Genomic DNA, 24,153 nt, shown 5'->3' on the forward strand with positions numbered 1-24,153 from the left:
TGTTTGGAGAAGTCTCTGGTTGATGAGGGGAGTAGACCTAGGTTTTGGATTTATACTTAGAGCATAACAGAGAGAGTTTGAGCAAGGCACTGAACGAGTGGGACAGAAAGTTAGACAGATATCCATCCTGTCTCTGTCACTCTTGTTGTTCTCTTACCATACCTCCATCACTCTCTCTTCCCATACCTCCTCTCTCTCTCTCAATAAGTCAATATTTTCTCCAGCCTCAATATCTCCCACAGCCGCCCTCAACATTTCCCGTCCACCATTCTTACCCATGAGGTAAGCCACTATCTTGCACATGGCGGGCCCGAAGATGAAGTCCTCCAGGAGGTTGGGGATGAGGGTGAAGGGCATGCAGAAGATGGCCATCATCAGGTCGCTGACCGCCAGGGACAGCAGGAAGGAGTTGGTGACCGTCCTCATGCGCTTGTTGACCGTCAGGACCACAATGATTAGCAGGTTGCCAAACACACTGAGGAGGAAGATTACCGAGTAGAGCAGGATACGCAGCGAGTCCACCTCTGGAGAGAGGAGGAGATGGAGGAGAGAGGAGGATAAGAAAGAGAGAGATAGAGGGGTGGTGGTGTAAAAGAAAGAGGGGGGAGCATGAGAGAGTGGGGGGTGACAAACAATGGTGGAGATAAAATAACATGTTAGATTCAAAACCTGATTGAAGCAATAAAATCCCACCAGTCACAATCCAACACAGTATGTGTGTTGTGTTCATCAGCCACAGATGGTTAGATACATGGTTATTATATCATGTCACCAAAACACTACTCTTCCCCCTGCCAAGCCTGGAGGAGGTCAGGTAAATTCTTTATAGAAGCCCATCGAGCGAGAAAGTGAGTGAGGACAGCCCTGGTCCAGTTTAACAGATTAATCAGCACTGTTGAACATACAGCTCAATACAATCACCCTGTTTCACTGTGTTTCTATTGATTTCTACATCTAACTGGCTTCTGGGTCTACCATAGTGATTTTGGTGGGAGGGAGTGTGTGTGTGTATGTGTATGTGTGTATGTGTATGTGTATGTGTATGTGTATGTGTATGTGTGTGTGTGTGTGTGTGTGTGTGTGTGTGTGTGTGTGTGTGTGTGTGTGTGTGTGTGTGTGTGTGTGTGTGTGTGTAAGAGGAAGGAGGGTAAATGAAAAAGAGAGATAATTCCAGTCCTTATTGACTACCTTAAAGGTACTTCTTCTGGTTTGGAAAGCAACTTATACTTTTTCTCCATGAGACACCATTCACTTGCAGACCATGGCCTAATGCACGCAATGAATTCACAATTACATTTCCAACTGGGTCGGTTAGTGATGAGAAAGTAATTGTGAAGAGAAGAATGTTTCCCTTAATGATTAATTAAAAGGGATAAGGAATGTTAATTGGAGAGAAGTGCTGATAGTGTACAGTAAAACACTATTTGAATGTCACAGAGTATGTTATCATGTATGTCTCTGACACAAACTCACTGTGGGCCAGATCAGATCTAGGTCAGCACAACTCAAATATTAATGTGACTATAACATACTTACATATCTATGTATAGTTTACGCAACCTCCTTTTTCAAACAAATGTCCTACCTACTGTACCAATGCTTTCTCTACCTTTCTGTTCCATTCAGACATCCTATCCACTGGGCTACCTACCCACTGGGCACACACTGGTTGAATCAATGTTGTTTCCACATCATTTTAATGAAATTAAGTTGAATTGACGTCTCCCCTCCACTGACTCTGGCAAAGAGTCCATGTTCTCTCCTCGTAGTATTTGGGTGGTCAGGTTATAGGAGAGCCAGCATGAGCTCTGAGGATTAGGATCCCCAGTGGGTCATATCCTGTTAGTGCCCCATCTTCCTCTGTCTGTATAAAACACCTCCAGTCTGTTCCACCATGTTGCTTTCACCTGCAAAATTATCAGACCACTGAAGGGGAGTCAATGAGGGAGGGAATAGATTAAAGGTGAGGGGGCAACTGTTTGAAATGAAATGCAGCTCAGGTTTAGAAGAGAAAGAGAGAGAGAGAGAGAGAGAGAGAGAGAGAGAGAGAGAGAGAGAGAGAGAGAGAGAGAGAGAGAGAGGTGTTTGGTTATGTTTTAGAAGATGCAGCGACAGCAGCCCCAGGGTATTTTGGGCTCCAGCAGGTCATATCCTGTTGAAGTCCCGTTTCTCTGCCTGTCACTCAAATCTCAGCCTGCCACCCCACCCATCCCCCGCTGACACACAGACCATCTGAGCACGCTCCAAGGCAACCATGCCCAAGGAATAAGAGTTGCTCTGTACGTTCAACTACAAACACTCACCCTCCGGGCCTGACAGCCTCAGGCCTGCGTGTTTGTTCATGTGTGTGGGTGGGTGTGTGCTTGTGTGTGCGTGTTTGCGTAAACGTGGCATGTGTGCATTTGTTGGTTGTGGTGCTAGTGAGCTGACACACTGGTATTGTAGATAGGGATGGGATTTACTCTTATGCAAGACTGCACCCCAATCAACAAACTGTCTCTGCTGCTCACTCTGATTCCCTTTCACACATACAGTACACTCTAGCTCTTATTCTCTGCATGCTATTATATCACAGGTCTTTCCTCTCCTTCTTTATTGCTGTATTTCTTTAGCCTCTCTCTCTCTCTCTCTCTGTCTTTCTCTCTGTCTCTCTCTCTTTGTCCCACTCACCCATTATTGTGGTCTCTCTCTCTCTCTCTCTCTCTCTCTCTCTCTCTCTCTCTCTCTCTCTCTCTCCCTCTCTCTCTCATTCTCACAACTTCTACCCGTCTCTTTCCATGTCTATCACTGGCTCTCTCTCGCTCTCTTTGAGACCTCCCAGCTTATCATCCACCTGAAATGTAACAGTGAATTGTTCTCTCTGCTGGTGCTGGTTTACTCAATCTGAGCTGCATCGATCTGTTTATCTCAAGGCAGTTCTGATATCTGTGCCCTGTTTAAATACTTTTTTTGGGGGGAGTGGGGGTCATCTTTCATATTGCTTATAGATTAATGGTCTACTTCCAGCTTATCCATACAGTACAATATATATTTACGGACACAGTATATTTTACATGAGTTATCTTTTGTTTGTTGTTGTCCCATCCTTCAGCTATTTGCCATATATTTTTCAACTGTGCTGTGATGTTTCACAAAAGTTCTAAACCTACAGATATTTTACGGACATCATTTTTTTTTACATTAGTTATTTTTTTATTTTATATTTTTCACCCTTCATATCCCCTCAACCCCTCCCATCTATCTCTGAACACTATCCAGTTTTGATTTCTATTTGCCATATTCAACTGTGCTGTGATGTTTCACAAAAGTTCTGAACCTTTCTATTCTCATAGTTTCTATAGATTGTAAATCAAATATAAACATTGAGTATTATTATATTATTGATCAATTGATTATGCCTTTTTAGATCACCCAGCAGTGCTATTTGCAGAGTGAACAGAAGGTAAATGTTGCAATTCTTCAGCCTTTCCTGAACCCACGAGCAAAAACAAGCTACATATGGACAGTACAAAACAAAGGATCTAATGATTCTGTCTCTTCACAGCAAAATCTGCAGAGCTCGGATGGTTGTATTCCCCATACATATATTATTCTATTGGTTGCAAGAATTTTGTATAATAATTTAAATAGAAAAACTCTATGTTGTGAATCCGGCGTCGTTGTGTGTCTCAGTTCATATACCATATGCCATGGAATGGGTACGTTGAAAATCTTTTCCCAACTATTTTGCAATCTGTATGGCACAACTGTCAAATTGTTGGTCCTTCAATGAAACTCGTATTCTTTTTTATTTCTCATAATTTTTCTTCAACCTATGTTGGTATTTAATGCAGGGTGGACAGACAAGTTCCTTACTTTCTCCCCCTGCTGCAATTAGTTGGTTGTAATTTTGGATAGAGCAGACATTTCCACATATTTTTGTTAGCTGCATGTGTGACATAACTCCACCAGTGGTATTTCTGATATCATTTTCAAAGATTATACTGTTTATAAACACTCTTTCTAAAAATAATGTTTTAAATATATATATATATATATATATACAATTGAAGTCGGAAGTTTACATACACCTTAGCCAAATACATTTAAACTCAGTTTTTCACAATTCCTGACATTTAATCCTAGTAAAAATGCGCTGTCTTAAGTCAGTTAGGATCAACACTATATTTTAAGAATGTGAAATCTCAGAATAATAGTAGAAAGAATGATTTATTTCAGCTTTAATTTCCTTCATCACATTCCCAGTGGGTCAGAAGTTTACATACAATCAATTAGTATGTTGTCTGTCTGGCTAGACTGTAAACTCTCCTTCCAGACTCACATTAAGCATCTCCAATCCAAAATTAAATCTAGAATCAGCTTCCTATTTCGCAACAAAGCATCCTTCACTCATGCTGCCAAACATACCCTCGTAAAACTGACCATCCTACCGATCCTCGACTTCAGTGATATAATTTACAAAATACCCTCCAACACTCTACTCAACAAATTGGATGCAGTCTATCACATTACAATCCGTTTTGTCAGCAAAGTCCCGTATACTACCCACCACTGCGACCTGTATGCTCTCGTTGGCTGGCCCTCGCTTCAAACTCATCGCCAAACCCACTGGCTCCAGGTCATCTACAAGCCTTTGCTAGGTAAAGCCTCGCCTTATCTCAGCTCACTGATCACCATAGCAGCACCCACCTGTAGCATGCGCTCCAGCAGGTATATCTCACTGGTCACCCCCAAAGCCAATTACTCCTTTGGCCGCCTTTCCTTCCAGTTCTCTGCTGCCAATGACTGGAACGAACTGCAAAAATCATTGAAGCTGGAGACTCATATCTCTCTCACTAGCTTTAAGCACCGGCTGTCAGAGCAGCTCACAGATCACTGCACCTGTACATAGCCTATCTGTTAATAGCCCATCCAACTACCTCATCCCCATACTGTATTTATTTATCTTGCTCCTTTGCACCCCAGTATCTCTACTTGCACATTCATCTTCTGCACATCTATCACTCCAGTATTTAATTGGTATATTGTAATTACTTCGCCACCATGGCCTATTTATGGCCTTACCTCCCTTATCTTACCTCATTTGCACACACTGTATATATACTTTTTCTACTGTATTATTGACTGTATGTTTGTTTATTACATGTGTAACTCTGTGTTGTTGTATGTGTTGAACTGCTTTGCTTTATCTTTGCCAGGTCGCAGTTGTAAATGAGAAATTGTTCTCAACTAGCCTTCCTGGTTAAATAAAGGTGAAATAAAATAAATACAATTTTAAAACAGATATAGTATTTGGTAGAATTGCTGTTAAATTGATTAACTTGGGTCAAACGTTTCGGGTAGCCTTCCACAAGCATCCCACAATAAGTTGGGTGAATTTTGGCCCATTCCTCCTGACAGAGCTGGTGTAGCTGAGTCAGGTTTGTAGGCCTCCTTGCTCGCACATGCTTTTTCAGTTCTGCCCACAAATGTTCTATAGGATTGAGGTCAGGGCTTAGTGATGGCCACTCCAATACCTTGACTTTGTGGTCCTTAAGCCATTTTTACCACAACTTTGGAAGTATGCTTGGGGTCATTGTTCATTTGGAAGACCCATTTGCAACTAAGCTTTAAGTTCCTGGCTGATGTCTTGAGATGTTACTTCAATATATACACATCATTTTCCTACCTCATGATGCCATCTATTTGTGAAGTGCACCAGTTCCTGGTTATTCCTCACTTTGGTTTAAATAATGCAAAACAATGTGTTGGAGAAGAAAGTAAAAGTGCAATATGTGCCACTTGACGCAGTGCTGGCCAAACAAGATGTAGCGGCAACCATAACAGAGTTAAATCGTTCCAGTCGGCCGTGAAGTGTTCATCGGGTAAGAGTCTAGCTACATTTTCAAATATGCATTCCTAATTTTGTCATAAAGGTGTTTTCATTGCAAGGTAAAGCGTACTGTTCGTTAGTTAGAAAATGTTTGCATGCTGGCTCGCTAACTAACGTTACGTCTATGATCTGTGAAGTAATATTATTCTAATCAGAAAATGATTTGCATTGTTAGTTATAGACTAATGCTAGCTAGCTAACTTTGAACCTAGTTTGTTAGCTTTAGCTACCTGCAGATTCATACTACAACTATGACAATGTTTGTATTGGTATTAGTATGATTTGGGATTATGCCAGTTCATTGTTTAGCTAGCTACAGTAGCTAGCTAGCTACGTCTAATCAAAAGACTCCACTTCGGTCGGATTATTACATGACCCATCAAGATAGCCAGGTGTGTCTGGGGGTGAACACGGCCATCTATTGTATTTCATAAACATGTGTACATGTCTAGACAATAGTGAGCCATCCACTTAGCTAGATGTGGCTGGGGGGTGGTTATAGCATTTCCGTCAAATGACCCATCAATTTAGACAAGTGTGTCGGGTAAGCATCATCTAATAAGTAAAAATATTCAGTATATATGGTATATCTAGACAATTTTGTTTACCACATGGCCTCACATGAATCCTTAAAGAGATGGGTGTGGCTAAGGCTTAAGAGGGTGTGACTGATGTTAAATAGGTGTAGACAAAGATGAGCTCTCCAATAGGTATACCAAAACATTCAATGGTCATTTTCTCAAAGGTGGGGTTACAAGTTTATCAACTTTCAAAGCAGAATTACTTTCCTATTGTTCATCAACTGCAGTGTATGATATACCATTTTCTAGCTCTGAGTCTCGACATTTATCCAATGTAAAAAACACCATTTCAAATTTTGCTACAGGCCAAATCAAAGCATTCGGTCACATATAAGGTCCCACAGTTGACAGTGCATGTCAGAACAAAAACCAAGCCATGAGGTCAAAGGAATTGTCCGCATAGCTCCGAGACAGGACTGTGTCGAGGCACAGATCTGGGGAAGAGTGCAAAACCATTTCTGCAGCATTGAAGGTCCCCAAGAACACCGTTCCAGAAGGACAACCATCTCTGCAGCACTTAACCAATCAGGCCTTTATGGTAAAGTGTCCAGACGGAAGCCACTCCTCAGTAAAAGGCAAATGACAGCCTGATTGGAGTTTTCCAAAAGGCACCTATACGACTCAGTCCATGAGAAACAAGATTCTCTGGTATGATGAAACCAAGATTGAACTCTTTGGCCTGAATGCCAAGCATCATGTCTGGAGGAAACCTGGCATCATCCCTATGGTGAAACACGGTGGTGGCAGCATCATGCTGTGGGGATGTTTTTCAGCGGCAGGGACTAGTTAGGATCGTGGGAAAAAATGAATGAAGCAAAGTACAGAGAAATCCTTGATGAAAACCTGCTCCAGAGTGCTCAGCACCTTAGACTGGGGCGAAGGTTCACCTTCCAACAGGACAACCACCCTAACGACACAGCCAAGACAACGCAGTAGTGGCTTCGGGACAAGTCTCTGAATGTCTTTGAGTGGCACAGCCAGAGCCCGGAATTGAACCCGATCGAACATCTCTGGAGAGACCTGAAAATAGCTGTGCAGGGAATCTCCCCATCCAACCTGACAGAGCTTGAGAGGATCTGCAGAGAAGAATGGGAGAAACACCCCAAATACAGATGTACCAAGCCTGTAGCGTCATACACAAGACTCAAGGTGACCACAGGTAGCCTAGTGGTTAGAGTGTTGGACTAGTAACCAGAAGATTGCTAGATTGAATTCCTGAGCTGACAAGGTAAAAATCTGTTGTTCTGCCCCTGAACAAGGCAGTTAACCCAGTGTTCCTAGGACATCATTGTAAATAAGAATTTGGTCTTAACTGACTTGCCTAGTTAAATAAAGGTCAAATAAAAAAGAATAAAAACAAAGTATTGAGGAAAGGGTCTGAATACTTATGTTAATGTAATATTTCTGTTTTTTAATTTTAATACATTTTTGCTTTCTAACTATGGGTGTGTCTAGATTGATGAGGGGAAAAAAATGTGGAAAAAGTCAAGGGGTCTGAATACTTTCCAAATGCACTGTATAAATTATGTAAATAGAAAGTTGAATACTAATTATTTTATAACATTGCCTATCTTGAATGGTATAGTGTATCTGTAGTTTATTTCTTCATCAATTGTTGTATTTTATTGTTTTCCTGTTTTCTATTAAAATCCCTTCCATTGATAGTATTGGGTGTGCCATTATTTGTCTCCTCTATGGGAACTTTGTATTATTTAGAATGGCCATGGAGTAGACTTAGTGTCTCAGAACAGTTGGTTATCAATGTACAGTTTGGTTACTACAAGAGGTACATGTTTCCCTTTTAGTCTATTCACTTTGAAGAGTGGGTTCCGCTATTTCCTTCGGGAACTGATCATCCATGCCTATTTTCGTGCCAGCGAGTCTTTTGCCCAGGATTTTAACCATTATTTTATCCTTAAAAAATGCAAATATGGCAACGGTTGGGCGTTCGTATCGATATCCGTTCTGTCCGAAACGATGTACACCTTCGAGCCTGATTTTTTTGGCCAGTATCTGTAGCGCTTTAACCAGGAAATCTCTTCACCACACTCTGGATCTTCACCCTGATTCTCTATAATACCAGTAAGTACCCGATTTTCTCACATAGATCTAGTCTGTATTTCAAGTAAGGCTTCGCTCAGAAACATGTTCTCTTTTTTAACTTCTTTAACGTCCATTTCAATAGTATTGACTGTACCTTTTAGCTTGTTTGTTTCTTTCTCCATTGTCGCAGCTTTTTTGTTTTTGTCACTCATCTCGAGGCTCGCCTTCAACTCCTTTATATCGTTACTGACTAGTTCAAGTATTCACAATTTATTATTTAGCGACTTTAGCAAGTCGGTTTCCACACTTACCATTCCAGGTGGTGAAAAGCATAAATCGTCAGTGTCAGTCGAGGAGTCTGGTTTTCTTTTGGGAATTGGTTCTCCATGCTTACTCTCTGACATGTTTTGGTGTTGACTGTGTTGGTAATATTGGTCGAAAAAATTCTCTGGCCTTATAATTTGTTTTTTCTTGTTATCCAGATTGAAGGTTATTGCCCACGAGTGTACGAGTATGTGGATTGAAGTGCTAATATTTACTCAGATTTACATATATTGAATATTATGTTTTCATCTTGAGGCATTCTGCTCCACTGTCTTCAGACCTGTTCTTCCCTACACTCCTGTTCCTGGCTAAAGACGTATAACTTTACCTGATACTGAAAACCCAATAGGAATGTTAGGAAGAACTCCAGGAGGAGGTCTCTCTCTGTTTCATCAGAACAGCTGTGTGCCCCTGATATCACACACTGAGGTTTTAAGAGGAAGTATTCCACCTACTTTCTCTGACGACGGTGAAAGTAACTTCAGTGAGCTTATGTGGTGCTGCGGAAGTTGGAATCCATCCACCCACTCCTATTACACAACACATGTCCTAAAAGATGACAATATGCAATAACAAAAATATCTTCACACACATGCACACAAACTTTCTCTCTCACATTACCCTGATGCTGTATCAGCTCTAACTTGGAAGAACCTCAGTGTTGGCTCAGAATGTGTTTGGAGGCACCTGCAAATAAACACATTCTCATTAATAAGTTGAGCCTAACTAGGGTGTGTGTGTTTGGGTTTGTGGTGTTTATGTGTGCGTGCGTGTATTTATGTCTGTGCCTACATGCACACCACAATCAGGTAATGGAGAGGGAAGACACAACTAAAATACACTCTGCCTCTCCTCTCTCTCACTCTCCCTCGTTCTTTTTTTCTGTCTCCCTAATGAAATATGTTACACCGGCTTCAGCCTAATCGAAGCCAATTACTTTCCTGTTTGCTCAGTGGCTGTGCAGGGAACAGCCATAACTCCCTGACCACATTTACTTCTGTTATCCTGCTGTTTGTACCAGGAGAGGAGAGGAGAAACCTCTCTCCTTAATCACCCCTGGTATACAACTTGGGGAGGTGGAGGGAAACAGAGACATAGGTAGAAAATAAAAATCAATACAGCCCATTACAAACTCATCCTTCTGTCACTGAGACAGAGGGCTTTGTTTTGACACAATGGTAAATCTTACCGTTGGCGGTAGTGCTATAGGTTCAGGGGAGTATCAGTATTTTTTTAGGAATTAGGAGCTCAATAGCTGCCGGTGGCATGAAAGGGCTGAGATCGATGAATAAATAAAATTGTAGGTGTGGCGAAGGCCTGGCAACTCACGGGCCAATCAACACATTTCATGGCTTAATACTGCATGTGTCTCACCTCCTCAAATAAAAAATATTAGGCTCCCATAAATTGTATGTGTGAGGCACATTCTCAATAAGCCATATAGTTTAGCCTAGGACTGAATAATTTGAATATGTTTGGAGGAGCGCGTCTTTGGTTACCAGACAAGATTCCGATTATGATCACTGTATTGGTCAATTGCACACAAGGTCCAACAAACATTTGACTTCCACTTTTAACCCCTCCAAATGACACATTCAAGTTTTTTTGGAGAGGTGCGGGGGCTGCCACACTGGGCAAACTGTTGTTGTGTGCGGTTAAATGCCTTGCTCAAGGGCACAACGGCAGGCAATAGCATCTAGGATTTGATACCAGCAACCCTCTTGTTGCCAGCTCACTTCCCAACAGATTTTTTTTTTTACGTCTGATTCGGGATTTGAACTTTATGCTGGCTCACCTCTCTAACCAATATGCTGCCTGCCAACTACCTGCTGCCTACAAGAGGTGCTCTTTGGAAACGGTGATGAGGATACTTGGCTAATGCACTTGGCTCACCTCTCATTCCATGATCGGCATATGGACATGTAGCCTACATGGAGGGGGTTTTATGCACATCCAACACTTTTATTTTATTTTTATTTGACCTTTATTTAACCAGGAAGGGCTCATTGAGATTTTAAATCTCTTTTTTTCAAGAGCGTCCTGGCCAAGATAGGCAGCACCAAGTCATTACACAATTACAGACAGACAACATGAAAAACTACAAGTAATCTAGTTAAAACCATAGAATTCACAAGAGTATGACAAAGTCATAAAACAGCAAATTAAAAACATTGACAGGTCAGGGAATCAGCCTCAAATTCCTTCAACAGTGATTTAAAAACAGAAATTGGGACAAGTTCTTCCAGTTTAAAAGTATTTTGTAAGGCGTTCCAAGCCGATGGCGCAGAGTACATAAAAGCCCTTTTACCAAATTCAGTTCGGACATTTGGAACAGTTAGCAAGAACGAAGAGAGTACCCACCACATTTCTGAACAATAACAATGCCCAAATAAAATGGTAGTAAACCCAAAATGGCTTTGTAAATAAAAGTATACCAGTGACTGAGCCTACTAGAGAAGGCCAGCCAACCCTGGTATATAAAGTGCAGTGGTGCGTAAGAGTTTTGCAGTTTAAATAAAATCTCAATGCGCCATGGTAAACGGTGTCAATTGATCTCAATTACTTAGCGGAAGCATTCATATATCAAATATCCCCATAGTCTAGTAAAGGCATAAATGTAGCTGATACTAGCCTGCTTCTGGCTTCAGAAAAAAATCAACAGGAGCTGGCTGAAATAATGTACAATACATAGATAAAAAGTGGATGTCCGCTCACTGTTTTGCTGCTCCCAAACTCTATCTTTTAACCTCTAAAAGTCTAAGTTGTTGAATTTTAGGACTCCTTTAGGTATACAATTAAACAAATATAGATATATATTTAATAAAATATTTCATTTGGCCTTTACTACTATAGCCCATAGAAACGCATTGATTAACACATTCATAAATGGCAAAAAAGACAGTCAAAAAATAAATCCTAAGTAATAAGGTTTTGAAGTGTCTGTCCTATATCTAGGATAAATATTTTAGCTTTTTTGGGCACATATTTAACCCCTTATTTTTGTTGCCACAAAACTACTTCCATACTTCCATTTGTTTGTATAGGTTACCTTCAAACAAGTCCTGTGACACGTGTGGGGGTTGTAGAGCAAAATGGAGAACACCATCGTGTTCGTGTTCGGCGCGAAGCGCAAGAAGTATGAATGCACTGACTTCTGCAGAGGCCATATCACAGTAAATGCTGTATGGCCACTGCAGATTTCGGATTGAACATGCAGAACCGCAATGCACAGATATCTTTCAGTGTGTGCTTAGCTTAAACAGTCAGCAGGGAACAGGGTAGCAGATAAACATGACACCAACTGAGTCTGCTTCGTTAGAATCATACGATTCTTACCAGTGGTGGGAAAAGTACCCAATTGTCATACTTGAGTAAAAGTAAAGATACCTTAATAGAAAATGACTCAAGCAAAAGTGAAAGTTACCCAGTAAAATACTACACTCTAAAAATGAGGGGTTCAACAAGGGTTCTTCTAAGATCCTCAAAGTTCTTAGAAGAACCTTAGGGTTCTTGGCACTGAAAACTGCCCCCAAAGGGTTCTTCTAAGAACCCCATAGGAGGTGGGGTTCATCGAGGAACCTCCTTAGCTGTTGGGGGTTCTTGCAGGAACCTTACTGCCCAACTGAAACATTTGGATTTGAATTTGAAAGGACAGCAGGTGCAGGCACTTAACTGAGAAATGTAAAGATCTCAATTTAAGGTAAGGTTTGTCCCTTGTACGATCTAAATTCATATTGTTTTATGATGATACCATTTATCTTTTCAAATTTGTTCAAATCTTTCTAAAACAGAAAATGGACACAAGTCAATGGATATCAATCAACAAATAGCTAAGAATGTGTAGACTATAAGAATATCTTGAAGGCTAGCTGTATTGGGAGCAGATGACTGAACTGCTCACTTTTGTATCTGTGCCTGCCGGTATACAGATGATTAGGCATACAAAGGTATGTCTATTGGCATTGGTACGTTATGTTATGCAGATCACATTTACCATCCTCCTCCCTTACCTCTTCAATGAATATCCCATAGGCCTCTATATTATGGACAAGGTATGTGTATGAAAACCATTATCAAAATAGTTTTTTTTTTTTCATTCACATTACCTACAAAAACCAAGGTATGAATTCTGTCGAGTGCATGTTTTGTTAATCATCTGTATAATTACTATAACTCCCAGCAGAGCCTCAAGTTCAATGGGTTTATCCTCTGGCATGTGGATGTTAAAATGTGTTGATGTTCTCTGTATCCATAGCCAGAATTATTTTGCAGTGCATGGTGATCAAACAGGTTTCATGTTATATTCATCAGAGGTGGAGGGAGGGTGAAGTCTGTGAATCCATATTTGGATTTTTGAATACTGCCTTGCCACTAAAATCATAATAAACACTGACAACTACAATATTGGGTTATCGTTTTGCATATTATTATTATTAGTAATAACAATAACAATAATACTAGGGGAGAGGGGTAGTTCAAAAATTAACCCCAAAAGGTTCTTCAAAAGGTTCGTCATGGAACCATTAAAAGGAGTTCTTTGAAGAACCCTTTTAAAGGGTTCCTCTAAGAACATATAGGGGTTCCCCCATATGTTTAATTTGAATAAACCCTAAAGGAATATTTTCTTTTTAGAGTGTACTTGAGCAAAAGTCTAAAAGTATTTGCTTTTAAATATACTTAAGTATCAAAAGTAAATGTAATTGATCAAATATTCTTAAGTATCAAAATTTAAAGTATAAATAATTTCAAAGTCCTTATATTAAGCATCATTTTTTTATTTATTTTTTTTATTTACGGATAGACATGTCCACCCTCCAAACACTCAGACATAATTTACAAACGAAGCATGTGTTTAGTGAGTCCACCAGATAAGAGGCTGTAGGGATGACCAGGGATGTTCTTTTAAAATGTGTGTGAATTATACCATTTTATTGTCCTGCTAAGCATTCAAAATGTAATGAGTACTTTTGGGTCTCAGGGAAAATGTATGGAGTAAAAAGTACATCATTTGCTTTAGGAATGTAGTGAAGTAAAAGTTGTCCAAAATATAAATAGTAAAGTAAAGCACAGATACTTAAGTACTTTACACCACTGTAACTTACACACACATACAGAACACACACACACCCAGAACATCTGCATGGTTCAAATAACATTAGCATTACTATGAAACATGTGGTTGAATATATTATGAATTTCAACAACACCATCAGTATTTTAAATGAGCTGTTTCTCGCCTAACATAAATTATACTGTTTTACAGCTTTTTTCTGTGTTTTATGTGAGATGTCTGTCATGAAAACCTGATAATGTTACTATACTGCAGCTACAAAGGCTATAAGACTGTGAGTTCCTTTGTTTAGTTCCCAATTTGCTCTTTTCACCCTCATCACACTGTGCAAATGTAACAGAGTTAAGAGCGTACTGTAAGCTCACTCCACAGCTATCTTGAAATGTAGTGGATGGAGACATCCAATTAGTACCTTTTGGATGTCTCAAACCGTTGGAACGTTGTCAAGGAGGGCGGTCACGTGTTAGCAAAGCAGAGATTCTGAGTTCAAGCCAGGTATAAGTCAAATCGGGGAGGAAGTGGTACTCGCTAAGTAAGCAATGTGACATCCGTAACAGTGGTGCCGTGACCCAGATGCGCAGTTGGGCTTAGCTGAAGAAACGTTCTCCTCAGAGAGTAAGATACACGTAAATGTTATACCTAATGGCTAATCTACCACAGTAAATGTCATATCTGTCTCTTCTAACCCAAGGTGCTACTTAAATAGACCCGTTCAGCCAGTGAGGGAGATGGAGTGTTGTCCCCCCAACCTACTGAACACAAAAAAAACATACAGTGGCAAGAAAAAGTATGTGAACCCTTTGGTGTGTTCAATAAAGACATGAAAATGTGTGTTATTAGTTTAAGCACACTATGTTTGTCTATTGTTGTGACTTAGATGAAGATCAGATCAAATTTGATGACCAATTTATGCAGATATCCAGGTAATTCCAAAGGTTCACATACTTTTTCTTGCCACTGTATATCTACTGTATAAGCAGGGTACACTGTAATGGAAAACTGTCATTTTTGGTTTTATCAACAGTAAAATACTGTGAAACATTGATAGCATAAATTATTGTGCATTGTGGGAGATTATTGTGGGTGGGGAAATAATTGCTATTTTATGGTTATAGTGCCACATTGATTTAAAAGACAGGAGTTGCAGCAAGTCTTAAAACTTTAATAGTTGAGCATTTTGCCATGTCCTTTTGGTCTGTTTTTCCCCTGTAGTCGATGCCAGTCTGGAAGCCTTTTTTAAGGCCTCTTGAAGTGCAAGTGATATAAAACACAAAATATTCCTTGATATGCTGTACTGTGTAAACACATTAACTAGAAGCCAACCTGCTTGCACCTATCCCCTGTAATATCAGTAAAATACTCTAAAATATAATACAGTCAATTGTACGGAATTGTACTCTGTGTCACTACACAGTACTTGCTTTGATACTGTATTACGATTACAGGAGGTATACTATAATATGAAATACAGTAACTTACTTGTGAATTAGCTACCTATAAATTACTGTTAAATTCACAGCAAAACGCTACAAATTCACAGTGATGTGATAGACCACCTCCATTAGAGGAATACAACAGAACTTGAGCAATGTGTGTGAATGAGAGGGGGTTGAGCAAGTGTGAGAGAGAGAGAGCTAGAGAGAGAGAGAGAATTGTTCTGCAAGTGTGTGAGAGAGAAAATGAATGAGAGCAAGAAAGTGTGAAAGAGAATGATGGAGTATGTGCAAGAGAAAAATAATGAGAAAGAAACCAGGAGGTATTGTGCGAATATCTTACAGATACAAAACCTGAGTCTCAAATGCCAGCCTATTTTTACACAGTACACTACTTTTGACCAGGACCCATAGAGCTTTTATCAAACATAGTGCCATTTGGGACACTGAATTCTTCTTGTGACTGATAGCCTGTCTTTGGCACCGCTTGTCATGTCCACCCTATTACCACTATACTGCACTATGGGGCATAAGAATGAACTTTATTCTTTAATTAAACTATCAATATGAGTGCACGGGGGTATCATCCACTTTCCACTGGGAGAAGTTTTCTTAGTTTAATAAACATGTACCACAGTGATCGTCCATCATCCAACCTACTTTATGATGTCTTAAGCATGATACGACAGGTGTCAACTGTCAAGTACTTTCATAAGAGATAATATCCATTATGAGCAGCTATAACACTGTGATATTGTATGTAGTGATGTACTGTGGCTAGTGAGAGAGATTGCCATAAGACCTGAGTTGCTGTGTGTTTCATAGCCGTGTTAGATGACTTGTCGGGGGTCACATCTCTTGAGTCATGCATGATGGCAGGCTTTACCTTAACACAGACCAGGGTCAACTACATTTCAACTCCATCGATTCACATAATGAATTTAAATTTAATTGCTTGGCAACCGAAGTGAATTAATGTTGAAGTGATGGAATTGAAATGGAAACGATCCCAGTCCTGTGAAAAAGAGTTTAAATCAGGAATGGCCGTCTATTTTACAATGAGTAGAGCGTTGACAGTGAAGCTGGTGTGGGTAGTCTGAATCCGTTAGAGCTGAACCGATAGTCCTCTGGTCATGGAGGCTTGGCTTGCTATGAAATCACTCAACCCTCTATGTGATTCAACCAGCTGCACTGTATGTCTGTCTGCATCAGTCTACTGCTCTATAAATACTTTACATGGAGCAAAACACATAGGGACAGAGAGACAGTGATAGAAACAGAGGGACAGACTGAGAAATTGTTAAGGTGACTGAGTGAATAAAGATGATGGCAGCAGCTGCGGTCACAGTCTTCGTGTGCACGTGCACGTGCACGTGCGCGTGTGTATACGTCTATTCGGGTCTGATAATGTCTGTGTGGACCAGTTGGAACTTGTGGCTGATCCCGAGGGGTATGCTAAATATATAGCCAGATCACTCAAGATCCACTGCACTCAAAATTTCACGTCGGTCCAGATTAGTGGATAGGGATGGCGGATGGGCGTAAGCCACGAGTTCCGGCTCTGAGGGTTGCGTGTTCAAGGAGAACTTGTTTGTTAACTCTTAACTTCACCATTCAGAATTCATGCCTAGACTTAACCGTTGAGTTGTTTTTGTTTTAACCCTATCCCAATCCTTAACCCTTAATCATTCATAATGAATGCCTATACTTAACCTTCGACATTTGACGTTTATAGACAAACGTCGGATTCTGCAGTGAGACTGTGAGAGCTTGTTGAAATATAGTGTTTGTTACATACAGGATAGTGAAGGACACAAAACTCTCCCCTTTCCCTCCGCAGCCTCAGTTTGAACAAAATGCTGTTGTTGACAGAGCGCTGGTCAAACACACACACACCACACATACAGACATACACACACAGACCACTACAGAAAGGAACACAATGTGTGGTATGGACCAGTATCCTACAGGCTGGTGTCAAGACTGAATACACTGAACAAAATGAAGGTCCTTAAATGGTTATTCCTCAGCTCTTAAGGTTCCTTGGAGAACTCTTGGCCGATAAAGACTCTTTGAGGTAAGTGTGGGCTTCATGACGTGGCATCTACGGTTCTCCAGAATTCATATCACACAGCAAATTGGCTAGTGTTAACGAGTGTTGATTTTTCAGTGTAAAATGTTAGTGTTGATCAAGAGTTAAATTAACAATGTAAAGTGTCAAGGGTGGCAGGTAGCGTAGCAGTTAAGAGCATTGGGCAAGTAACAGAAAGGTCACTGGTTAAATCCCAGAGCCGACTAGGTGAAAAATCTGTTGATGTGCCCTTGAGCAAGGCACTTAACCCTAATGTCTCCTGTAAGTCGCTCTTGACAAGAGCGTCCGCTAAATTACTAAAATGTAAATGTAGTGTAGCAATTTCAGGGGTTGTGTGGTGGATGGACGGTATATGCCTGCGAGGTTTCTGTGTTTTCTGGCTGCCAGGACCATGGACAGCAATGGGAAGTATTCCCCAGAGGCAGGGCCATGGACAGCTCAGGGGAAACTGCCAGACTGCAGCAGAACAGCCACACCTGTCTCCAGCTGTAATTAGAGACTAAATGGCAGACAGGTGAAACCAATTAGGGGCCTCTACTTAACCGCGCCCTGGGTTTGCTTTCTTTGTCTTTCCTTTGACCCCGGCAGGTGAACGAGGAAGAGGCTATTGGAGAGACTGAGCATACGGTGGAGCAGGAGGTTTACCGGAATAAAGGAACTGAAGTTTTCAACAAGGAGTGAACCCCAAAGACCAAGAGTGGAGGCCCTTCCACTGGTGATGACGTATTTACTTTGTTTGAGTTTTGTATATCAGGAACCTTGCCCCTACCTGATTTATAAAAAAAAGTGTTAACCCTTCCCGTGGACTGGTGGTGTGTGTTGTGTATGTGTAAACCCTGCCTTATCAAGATTAGGGCGCCGAAACCGCCACAGTAGTTACATTAACACACATTGGTGTAAAATAACCCCAGTGTTGCTGTTTAATAGTAGAGTTGAACCAAAACCATGCCAATCATTAATAATTTTTTTTTCTCCCATAACTCTGTTTTGTACATTGATTAATTCATCTTATGCTACTGAAATATAAATAACAAATGTTTCTAAACAATTCCAATCCTGGACTTATTGCACCCATTACTGAAATGGTTGTTCCAGTTTAGATATTTAAGGTAGTCTCAGATCTTAGTCTTCCCAACCCCGGCAGTCATTCTGAATAAAATTCAAAATGTCAGATATGCCAACTCTGTCTGGATTCCAATAGGAATTACACACTTTGCAAGCCACCATAATGTGATTTGCAGGCCTGATATGGCCAGTAAACTATTAGTTTCTAACCACTATATTAGGGTAAAGCTTTGTATTCAATTTTAAATAGAACAAATTCACTTAGGATCTTACTCTGTGAAGTCCTGAGGACTGCACATTCATGAATGCAACAACCATGTCTCTATCAGTAGCAAACACAGTCATGGATGGTACTGGTAACTCTCAAATTCACTCGAAAGGCACCTTGGTAAATATGCAAATAATGCCTAAAACCCTACAGCAGGGCCATTCAAAACCAGTCCTGGGGCCTCATTTATAAATCGTGCATATGTACAAAATATACTCAAATGTGTGTCTGCCAGTTTTCACCCAAAAGCTGGCTTTTTTTTAAAGAAATTGATGTGAGAATGTGTTCACCTCCTGGCAAACTTTAGACCATGTGTATGCACATCTGCTAGTGGTTGAAATATTGTGTTGAAAGCTGGCAAGTAAATATTTTGTGCAAATGGGGGATATGATGAAAAGCGTATTAATCAAAAAAATTGGAAAACATACTAACAAGAATGCCACCATTTGCCATTAGTGAGAAAAGTGAATATCTGTGTCTAAAATAATTACATACATACATATAAATTAGACACAAATATTTTTCCTATTTATTTTCATAACCATTGCAGAATGCAGTATGTTCCTCACATTTTTTGGCCTTGATGGGTTAATATTCCCGAATGAGCCATAGAACAAATTACCATGTGCATCTCTCATTTAATTGTACCTTGTAGTCTAGTAAATAGATAGGTTTTATATATTTCAAGTTTTGCAATATCATAGGCAGCGCAGTTTATAATATCGGTATACAGTCGAATTTAACAGTTGATATTTTAAGTAGGCCTATGTATCAAGTTTAAAGTTTTTATTGTCACGTGCACAAGTGCAGTGAAATGCCTTTATTACTTGCTCTTTCCCAACAATGCAGTAATGAAAAAAAAAAAAATTATACTTAAAAAAATAAATAAAGTAGAACAAAAACACAGTAATACTGCAATTGCATTTCTTTTGTAGCCTCCCCTACAATGTTTCAGAATTCGCGGTCAGTCCCTCATATTTAGGTTGGGGGAAAAGTTAATATACAACATTGTTGAATTCAAATGTTCTGCTGACAGGTCCACAACAATTTGCCATTGTTTACTCGTTCAGAAACGGACACAGTCATTTTCCAGATAGAGCATAAAGTATTGCTAATACAGTAAAGAGACTAGTAGCTTATGTCAAATATTTGACATTATGTGTAGCCTACAGTATCGCTGTGCGTGCCTATTGCCTATTTAATCTCATAGACTATATCAAGGCAGGTTATATAAACCCAATAATCTATTGATAAACTAAATATTGAACAACAATTCGTATTTTGCATTCCCTGTCCTAATAATTCCACTAGTTCCAAATTATACAGGTGAATGGAGGCTCCTTCACGCAAACAGTTTTACAAATCTGATTTATAACAGGAAACATGCGTATGTATGTCGTGCGCTAAGTTTTATCTCAATATTTTTGTACGTGGGCATTTTTGTATGGTTCTTCAAAGAACCATTCCATTTATGGTTATTCAGAAACCATGCATACAATGGTTCCCCTATTGCATCACTTTCAAGAACCTTACTTGGGTCCAACTTGCACCTTTATTTTTATGAGTGTAGATATAGCCTATTTAGAGACAAACACAAATCTATTAACATTCTGCTACCCAAGACTAATTTCTGACTAATGTTCCCATCCCCCCTTAGGATGTGACTCTATTCTATATGGGTTGGCGCGATGCACGATTCACTCCCGCTCCTGTATGACAAGAAACCTCAATCATGTCATGACGATAATTGGTTTGTAATAATAATAGTTTTGTATCATCCCTCGCTATTTCCATGTTAGTATAATTTCTTTGATTACATTTTCTGACACCTGACACCAGCCCATTTCTCATTGGCAGTCAGAGTTGATTTTATTATGGTGTGAGCATGTCAAAATCAATCACTGACAGAAGCAAATAAACTGTAAGGGAATGCTGTCTTTGCCACATTTCTCTGGATATCAAATGTCTCTCCACAGTAGAATATCTGAGAGACAGTCTCACACACACACACACACACACACACACACACACACACACACACACACGCACAGCTCTAGCTGTGAACAACAGTGTGGGAAGGAGCCACTTTGTTAGAAGTGGACAAATATGCCTACAGCTGAAACATTTAGTCAAAGTGCAATGCTGACCTTTGGTATGAGGGTAAAGCCTCAGTCTTCTGACTACACTGGATCAATGGGGACTGGCTTAATTTATGGTTGAGATTGCAGTATTGATGTCTGTCAAAGATTTGTTTAAGGATGGGTGGTAGTCATGGTTTTAAAGGTGGGTGGTGTGTATTCCCAAGCCTGAGAATTTCTGAATAAGTGTGAATTGGTATGGTTTCTGGCATTGGGTTGGATTGTAGCTAGGCTGGATACATGAATGCGTAATGTGCTGTTGCTTTCTCTGCTGTCCCCATATTAATTAGCTACATCACTGTACACTGCACACACACATACGTGCGCGGGCACACCCACACCACTTGTACACACACTGTATGAAAAGTTATTGTAATTAATTTGTGATATACCTATGCATCTGCGCTGGGGTTGACTCGGTTGTCATACAATTCTTAGAAAGAAATGGGACACTGATTACTACAATCAAAACATGATGTTCCAGCCCTTTTAAATGGTATTAATTGGGATCCAATTATTATTATATCAACAATTTGATTTGTTATTAAATGAAATTATAGAATATAATCATGGTAAAATGTTTAGACTATTTGCACTTCGCATTTACCAGTTGAGATTAACTTTGCTTAAAATAGGTTTTCTTGTCTCTGGTATTTGGATAATGAACGAATTATGAATGAATCGGTAGTTTGAGCGCCTATTGTTGTTGAAATGTAGGCTATGGTGAATTGGGTTTTGTGTCAGCTTCGTGAAAATGCATTGGCTTGGCGTATTTGGTCATTTCATTTAGGTTTTTGAATAAAAATAAATAAAGGTGGCCCGGGTCCTCACCTTTCTGTTTGACATGTTGCGGTTTGAGGACCACGTAAGCGTTTCCACAGGTGGTGATGTTTGTGAGTTCCAGGCTGGAGTTCGGCGTTCCATTTGACGCAGCACCTTGCGCTTCCACACACTCCAAGAACACAGAGGTCTCGTTCAGGGTTTGTAAATCCATCTTGAGGGTTAAAGAGAAAGGTCAAAAGTACTCATTATATTATTTCTCGTGAGCATTTGCTGTGGTCATATGACTGTCCATAGAAATCCTAAAAATGTGTAAATAGCCTAAATCTTTCAAAAAATACTCCAACCAAAGTAAATGTTTGTCTGTAGATTTTCCTATTTTGTTTCCTAATAAACACATTCACGGTATCCTTGAAGTTGTCAGTTGCCAGTATGGGTTCATGAGTTGAGTGGATCTCTGCACTGCAGGAAGGTTGGGGACCCTGCCGTGCCGCTGCGCCTCGCCCGTTGGAGTGACTGCGGCTCAGACTGAGCGCAGAGAGAGCAGCGGTGGGGTAATATGGGGAAAGGCTGAGTGCATGGGGGGTGGGGGGAGCGCGGGATTGGTCGTTGGTTCTGTTTGTGGGTACACTGTTGGGGGTGTGGGAACACTTGTTTCTGTATGATATATTGGATAAAGTAATAAAGACAGACACCAATGTCTAGTTCAATAGCCTTGTTCATGCATTGTACAAATCCCTACACGCGGAGTCCGGGGAACAGTCCGGCTAGTCGATTACCTATCAACTAGACTCCGTAACATCATCCTTTTCAATAGAAAGTGCAAACATAACAGCATAACATTAAATTCTTAACAATCAAGTCATAACAATTAAGAACGCATGACATTTTCTTTTTACTTCAGTTGTCATCTTCCTTTCTTTTTAAATTTTCTTTTTCTTTTTTTTCTTTATTTTCTTTTATTTTGTTTATTTTTATTTTTTTAAATGTTTATTTTTATAAACAGGAGGACAAGTTAACACAGTCTCTTGCTTACAGAGTAAGCCTGTCCGGTGGCTTGCACAGCCGACCCACCCGTGAGTAAGTATTGGCTCTGACAGGGGTAGGATTAGGGCCACGAGCTGGAGAGCTTGGTGGGGTAGAAGCCTCACCTTCAGTTGGCTCATGTCTCAATTCTGCACCTCTTACCCTTAGGCCTGGACTGTGATCCATCTCATCTAGGTGAGTGTATGGCGTGTTCTGGTTTGTCCGCTCTGCTATGCGCAGATCCACCCGATTGCGACGGTAGAGGGAGCCACCAACATCCACCAGGTAAGAGCGTGGTGCAACTCTCTGTAGGCACGTGCCCAGCCTCCAAAGTCCTGTGTGGTCTCCCGGCAGCGGTTTCATCCTTATCGTTTCACCCACCTCCAGTTCTGGTAGGTCTCGAGCAGTCCGGTCGTAGAAGCACTTAGCGAGCTGCTTTCTGCGACGCAGTTTGTCCGTGACGCCAACCATGACGCAGGGCTCAAGTAGCTTGTTAGCTACGGGGATGGTAGTCTTCAGACGTCTGGACAGAAGGCGTTGTGCTGGGCTGCTGTCCATGTTTTCGGTGGGTGTGTTCCTCCACTGTAAGATCGCTTTCCATGGGTCGTTGCTGTCGCGCGCGGCCCTGCTTAACAGGTTTTTTGCAATCTTGACAGCTGACTCTGCCTTGCCATTTGCTTTTGGGTGTCTTGGAGAGGAGGTTACATGGTCAAACTCCCATTCTGAGGCGAAACGCTTGAACTGTGCAGTGAATTGTGGGCCATTGTCCGTGATTACCTTGTCAGGCTGACCTTGCCTGGCAAACTGCGCCTTGCAGCGCTTTATGACCGTCTCTGCAGACAAGTCAGGGAGCAGTTCAATTTCCCAAAAGTCAGAGTAGTGATCCACAATGAGAAGATAGTCCTTTTGTCTGTGGCTGAATAAGTCCATGCTGACGATTTGCCAGGCCCTTGTGGGCAGTTCGTGTGACATCATGGTTTCCTTTTGCTGTTCATGAGCGTACTCGTTGCACGTGGTACAGTTGCTGACAAAGTCTTTAATTTCTGCTTGCATGTTTGGCCAGTATAATGTTTCACGAGCCTGGCGGTAGCATGCGTCACCTCCAACGTGACTGGAGTGTATGCGGGTAAGCATCTCTGGACGTAGTGATTTGGGAATAATGACCTTCTGACCTCTGAACAAGACGCCATTTTGCACGCTGATCTCATCTCGAAAGGTCCAGTATTCTCTCACTGTGAAAGGTGTCTCCTCTTTCAGGTATGGCCAACCAGCGAGAGCCATGGACTTCAGTGATTGTAGGTGTTCGTCCTTGTCAGTGTGTTGCCTGATCTGGGCTAGGCGGTGATCTGTGACGTTTAAGTAGTCTGCCTGATTGATCTGTTGAACATCTTGTTGTTCCTGCTGTAGCGAACAGATGGCCTGCCGCTGATAGGCAGTGCCTCTGCCTGTACATTGTGCCG

General features: G+C 40.8%; 1 protein-coding gene across 1 annotated transcript in view; it reads right to left on the reverse strand.

Moving 5' to 3' along the window:
* Positions 1-22,181, reverse strand: part of cckbrb (cholecystokinin B receptor b) — a 35,510-nt gene extending 13,329 nt beyond the window's left edge. The window contains exons 1-2 of the mRNA XM_045704750.2: positions 21,719-22,181; positions 276-524 (exon numbers count right to left, since the gene is read on the reverse strand). Of these exons, the coding sequence (XP_045560706.2) occupies positions 276-524; positions 21,719-21,881 (412 nt within the window). The 5' untranslated portion in view covers positions 21,882-22,181. The remainder of the gene's footprint in view (positions 1-275; positions 525-21,718) is intronic.
* Positions 22,182-24,153: the final 1,972 nt, after the last annotated feature.

Source organism: Salmo salar, chromosome 21 (genome assembly GCF_965601325.2).
Source record: "Salmo salar chromosome 21, fSalSal1, whole genome shotgun sequence".
Classification (NCBI taxonomy): domain Eukaryota; kingdom Metazoa; phylum Chordata; class Actinopteri; order Salmoniformes; family Salmonidae; genus Salmo; species Salmo salar.